Raw genomic sequence first — 6,246 nt, 5'->3', positions numbered from 1 at the left:
TCGGTTAACTTGGTCCGATTTTGACTTAAAAAATTCAACATAATTCATATTTTTTAATATAAAAAAATATCACTTTTTTAATGATTAAAACTTTTTAGAATAATTTAGTATTTAAAATGTATTTATCTTATTTATATTGATATTCTCTTATTTTGTATAAGTATTAGTATACTTATGATATTTGACATATATATAAAATCCAAAAATTATTTTTTTTTATATTTACTATTTCCGAGTAATCCCCGAGTACTCCGAGTACACCCAACTCCCCAGTCAGCCGCATAGGGTCCGCCTAGCGACTTTTGCAACATTTCCCACACACCACCCCCTCCCAGTTTTGACCACGAGTCGAGCACGTCTGGCATGAGACGCGGACGGGGCAACGACGTGGATGCCGCTGGTGAGGGTTCAGGGGCCAGGCGCAGGGCAGAGGACGACAACGACGATGGCGACGCGGCGTTCAGGGGCCCCGACGACGACTTCGACTTCCGAGACTTTGTGTAGATTTTTATGTTTTATTTGTCGTTTTACTTTTATAATTATATTATATGTGTACAATACTGGTTTTGGTGTATATATGTGTTAATTGTTTTGACCGACCTTTAACAAACCATCTGACTACGAGATGCAATTGAAAGTCTATTTGAAAATGTCAATTTTTCCAAATAAGCCTTGCAACTGAACATCCTTTGCCAAATTTTGAATAAATAAATAAATAATATTAATAATAATGATAAATAACAATAATAATTACAAAATAAAAGAAAACAAAGTAAAAAAAAAACATACTAAGACAAAATTGGTGGGTTTTTCTTGAAAAACCAATCAATACGCCGCGTATAGAGCTATACGCGACATAGTGGTTGGTTTTTTAACAAAAAGTGGGGTGGCTATAGAAAACCCCTTAATTAAATCAACCATTATGATTATTTTTCCTATAAATTAGGAAACAAGTGGAGGGATACCTGCACATCATCTTTCCAACCTTATATTTTCCTTTGTGAACCTTAAACAGCCAAGCCATTGACCATGGCTACTGAAGACACTTGTACAAAAACGTGCGACAAATCATTTTGCGAAGATCATATGCTACTAAGCCCAAAAGATGTCGGATTATGGGATCTGATCAAGCTTTTGTTCTCTAAAAATCTTGGAAGCCGGAAGTTCATCGACTGTCCTGTTGGCACAACCGAAGAAAGCTTTTCACTGCGCTTTGTCATCTTCATATCCGTTGTTGCCCAAAAGTTTCTTCATTTGATTTACAAACCTTTGGGTTTGGTTGGCTCGGCGATCGAATTTATGCCCAACTTCATGCATGCAAATGGAGGCTTCTTTAAGCTACTTTTGAATATAGTAACAGGTTCATCTGATCTTCTTCTTCTAGCTAAAACCGTAGAATAATTATTATTATTATTATTTTAATTATTTGTATATTTATGTTAATTTTATTTGTACCGGATCACACCTTATATTTTTTTAACTTGATTTAATTTGTGAATTAAAAATTTAAAAAAAATATGCTATGATTTAAGAGATCCATGATCATTGGTAGTGATATCTTTTGGATGAATCATGATGGATCAATAAATATATTATAATTATGACAACTTGCCCGTTTGGAGGGCTTGCGTCGAAGCTCATTCTATTATACTTATGCAGCAATAGTACCTGTCAATTAATAATATAACTTTTTTCACTAAATGAGTCATATACGCATATAACTAACGTGCCAAATCTTGCATTTTAGATCTACTTTGATCCATGTATGGTAGTTAATCGGGAGTTCATAAATTATTACTCAAAAGTTCAGCAAAGTACACCTGGAGGGTTTTTGTCAACACTTACGCCAATATTTTTGCATAATTTTGTGAAGTTAAAGCATTTTCTACGTGGTGGTTGTTAACGTGAAGTCCCTCCCAAATAGTGAGGGTTCAAGTCTCATAGTAAACAAGAAAACGGTGTAATAATATGCTGTTAATTAAGGAGAAAAAACAGTATCTACGTATTTGTAATTGACCATTATCGATGATCTTTAATTTTGCTGCTATTTATCGTTAATGTCACATTGCCACATTAGTAAATAAACTCTATCTTTCAAGTGCTTGATATTAATTGGCGGATATAATGTAGGAAAAATGGAGCTTCCTAATAAAGAGTTGCCGGAGTACTTGACGTCGATTGGGCTATTAGACATACGAAGGGATCTAGACAATAGAATTAAGCATGACGATCCCAGGTACACGAGTGCGCTTGCTATTATGGCAGCTAAATCTGCATACGAAAACGAGGCATATATCAAAGAAACTGTCGAGAAACATTGGAAGGTTAAAAACTTAATTAGACGAATATCTTGTACCATATTATTGTTAGTATTATTACTATATCGATAACTACATGTTAGTAAATTTCGGTCCACATAGCTAACAGAATCGATTACCTGATCACAGATGGAGTTCTTGGGGATCTTCGATTGTTGGAATGGTAATTTGTCATAATTGTGAACTCTTTTCCTGAAATTCATTTCTCATATTTTGATACATATGCAACATTCTTTTTTATAACCATTTAATGAAAATAGGTTATTATTCATTATACCAAAATCAAGCATTTTGTACAACATACCTTCTTAAGCCATTTAATGCCAGAAGTTGCATTATAGTGTTAAGAAAAAGTATGTTCCATATCTCATAAAAAGCGAAAAATTTCTTGCATCTTGAATTAAACTAATAAAGACAAGTTATTTTTATTTCAGATTATGAAGAGGATTACACCACACAAGGGTTCATGTGGAGCGGTAAGAAAGGGGATTTTGAGCTAATAGGTGTTTCCTTCAGAGGCACATCACCTTTCAGTGCTAAAGACTGGTCTTCGGATGTTGATCTGTCATGGTACAAGCTCCGTGGTATAGGCAAGGTTCATGCAGGTTTCTTGAAAGCCTTAGGATTGCAAAAGAGCCAAGGGTGGCCAAAAGACATCCAATCAGACAATCGAAAACCATATGCTTACTACCTGATAAGACAAAAGCTTAAAGAACGTCTTGAGAACAACCCAAATGCTAAATTCTTGTTAACGGGGCATAGTTTAGGAGCCGCATTATCTGTAGTCTTTCCAGCCATTTTAGCGTACCATAACGAGACTGATTTGCTATCGAAACTCGAAGGGGTGTACACATTTGGACAACCTAGGGTTGGAGATCATGAATTTGGTGAATACATGCAAGAGGTGTTGGTAACTCATGGTTTGAGCTACCACAGGTTTGTTTATTGCAATGATTTGGTGCCCAGAGTGCCCTTTGATAGTTCTGATATGTACTACAAGCATTTTGGTGGCTGCCATTATTACAATAGCTTCTACAAGGGCCAGGTAAATAATCTCTCGCTTACGCCCTAATCCAAAACAAACACTTTTTGTTTTAACTTTTTTTTTTTAATGTCACTGGGCTCTTTGGTAATCAGAGTTTACTTGTTTACCAAGTGAGAATAAATGATAAACTTTAATGCAAATTAAAATGTATGGAATACTCGTTTGTTCAATACTACAAAAAGTGCTATAGACTATTTTAGGAACGGTGCTTCTGCAAAATGAACCTAATCCTTAAAAGTTCTTACTTGGTGCAGGTGCTTGCTGAAGAACCAAATAAGAACTACTTCTCAATATTTGCTATAATACCCATGTTTGCAAATGCATTTTGGGAGTTGTTGAGGAGCTTTATCATGCATTATCAAAATGGGCTAGAATACTTTGAAACCTACGCTTGCAGAGGTTGGAGAGTAACTGGACTTTTGATTGCAGGATTGCCGGCTCATGGTCCGCCAGATTATGTTAATATTACTAGGTTGGGTTCACCTGAACTCTTAATGACTAAATCCGCTGATCAATCTACCAACGGTGTCAATTAAATGATACTATTATATAATAGGCGTAACATCAACAAATTTGCGCTAAAAAGTTCCCAAAATGCCTTATTATGTATTTATTTATTTAATAAAGTATGTAAGTAATAAAAAGTAAAACTAAAAAAATCAAGTTCTTGATATCTTATGATAATTAAACACGTCAACCTTTGTTTTTTTTTTATCAAAACTGTTAATCTAACTAGTAACTAGTAGAATTATTTTATTTTTTATTTTTGTGTTTTGTCACAATTGAGTATTTATTTTGACAACTAACAATGCGAAATAATATGATAAAATTACACTTTTGGTCACCGAGATTTGGCATATTTAACTCTTTCAATCTAAGAAATTATCTTTAACGTATCCTGACCTAAGGTTTTTATTTTATAAACAACTAGATTTTCATCCCGGCGTGTTGCGCCGGGACAATTAATAAAACCTTAACGTTAAAACTTGGGTGTTGGTACCGGAGCAAAAAAAGGAAAACAATATAAAATTTGAGTGGACCAGTGGAGTGGTTTCAGTCCGTAAATCGGGCTTTGTTATTACCGAGCGTTATCGGTTCCGCACGTTGAGATTTTGAGTGTATGTGAATCGGGTCAGTTTTAGTCACGTTCGTTATGATATTGGAATTAAAACAAACAAAATTATCATTCGGTCAACTTCCATTAGGGATGAACTCTTGATGGTACCGGCACCGATCAGTACCGATCCCAAAAATTGGAAATATTTGGTACCGGTATTTCATGCAAAATTTGGAAAATACCGGTACCATACCGAACCGTACCGGCATCATACTGATACCGAAAACTCAAAACTTGGTACTTTTCGGTACAGAATTCGGTACCGGTACCAATCGGTACCACTACCGAAAATACTCATCCCTAACTTTCATTATGTTCATTACGGTAGCAAAGCAAAAAAAAAAACAAAATTGTATGGACAAGTAAGGTGCCGTCAAGTGGCCCAATAGCGGCTTAGCGGCACCAAACTTGTAGTTTATATATATTAGATAATTAAGCATTTCAGTTCCTATTAATATCCATTTTTCTATGTTAAATAAATGAAAAATTCAATCATTTTATATCTAAGGACTATTTATGTAAATTATGAAGACTATGTAATATATAGTTGAACTATTATTATTGTTGTGGGTTAGTTTATAATAGAAAGTATATTTTTTATAGTAAGGATAAGAAGTAATCTTGTCCATTGATTTTGAATATGAAGGGTTGAGATTAGTTTAGGGGGAAATCAGGTGTGAACACAAGGTAAAGGGCATAAAAGGAATACAACTTTTCCTGCCTCAACAGCTCCAAGATAGTTCGTAAATGCTGCTCGTGGTCCTCCTTGATTTTCGAATATATCAAAATGTCATCAATAAACACAATAACGAATTTGTCGAGGTACGGTTTACAAACTCGATTCATAAGATCTATGAAAACTACGGGAGCATTAGTTAGTCCGAACGGCATAACTAAGAATTCATAGTGGCCATAACGAGTTCAGAACGCCGTTTTAGACACATCTTCCTCTTGAATTTTAACTTGATGGTAACCGGATCGAAGGTCAATTTTCGAGAAATAGTTTGCCCCTTGAAGTTGATCAAATAAGTCATCTATTCGTGGAAGAGGGTATCGGTTTTTGTGGTAACTTTGTTTAATTCCCGGTAATCAATACACATTCTGAAACTTCCATCTTTCTTCTTTACAAACAATACCGGTGCTCCCCAAGGAGAATAACTGGGACGTATAAAACCCTTATCTAACAACTCCTGTAACTGGTTGGATAGTTCTTGCATTTCAGAGGGTGCCAGTCGATAAGGTGCCTTAGCTATGGGGGCTGATCCTGGAATTAGGTCTATGCGGAATTCAACCTGTCGGTTCGGTGGTAATCCGGGTAAATCGTCAGGAAAGACATCGGGGTATTCACGTACAACGGGAATCTCTTCTATGCATTTCTCATCAGGGTTCTTTATAGTCACGTTTGCCAAGAATGCCATACAACCTTGGCGTAAACATTTCAATACTTTGAGATGAGACACGAGAGGTAATATCGAACCAGACTTCTCTCCTTGTACCACAATCACCTCACCATTCGAAAAGGGAATTTTAACTGTCTTGTCGTTACACACAATCTCCGCCTTATACTTAGTTAACCAGTCCATGCCGACAATAACATCAAAACTTCCTAACTCTACCGGGAGTAGGTCAATAAGGAATGGGTGGTCATTAAGAATAATGGAACAGTTTTGGACTATTTGGTTGACAATTATAGAGTTACCGTTAGCGAGTTCTATAGTATAGGGATTTGTTAGTTCACTAACTGGCATGTTACCTAGGGATACAAA

The 6,246-nt window shown here is 35.6% G+C and overlaps 1 protein-coding gene across 1 annotated transcript; it reads left to right on the top strand.

Moving 5' to 3' along the window:
• Positions 1-1,024: 1,024 nt before the first annotated feature.
• On the top strand, positions 1,025-3,905 carry LOC143531874 (triacylglycerol lipase OBL1-like). The gene is made up of 5 exons (XM_077027077.1): positions 1,025-1,360; positions 2,131-2,324; positions 2,448-2,481; positions 2,753-3,363; positions 3,618-3,905. The coding sequence occupies exons 1-5, from the start codon at positions 1,030-1,032 to the stop codon at positions 3,897-3,899; spliced, it is 1,452 nt and encodes a 483-aa protein (XP_076883192.1). The 5' UTR covers positions 1,025-1,029; the 3' UTR covers positions 3,900-3,905.
• The last annotated feature ends 2,341 nt before the right edge of the window (positions 3,906-6,246 follow it).

Source organism: Bidens hawaiensis, unplaced genomic scaffold (genome assembly GCF_021521415.1).
Source record: "Bidens hawaiensis isolate Kalapana, Puna unplaced genomic scaffold, B.hawaiensis_p1.1 tig00009272_1, whole genome shotgun sequence".
Taxonomy (NCBI): Eukaryota; Viridiplantae; Streptophyta; class Magnoliopsida; order Asterales; family Asteraceae; genus Bidens; species Bidens hawaiensis.
Note: the sequence above shows the minus strand (reverse complement) of the source record. Positions and strands in the feature narration are given on the sequence as shown.

Excerpts from the sequence above, each read along its gene's own strand:
- LOC143531874 (XM_077027077.1), top strand. The coding sequence starts at position 1,030 with ATGGCTACTGAAGACACTTGTACAAAAACGTGCGACAAATCATTTTGC. Across the intron at positions 2,482-2,752 it reads GATCTTCGATTGTTGGAATG|ATTATGAAGAGGATTACACC; the intron begins GTAATTTGTCAT and ends TTTTTATTTCAG. Across the intron at positions 3,364-3,617 it reads ATAGCTTCTACAAGGGCCAG|GTGCTTGCTGAAGAACCAAA; the intron begins GTAAATAATCTC and ends TACTTGGTGCAG.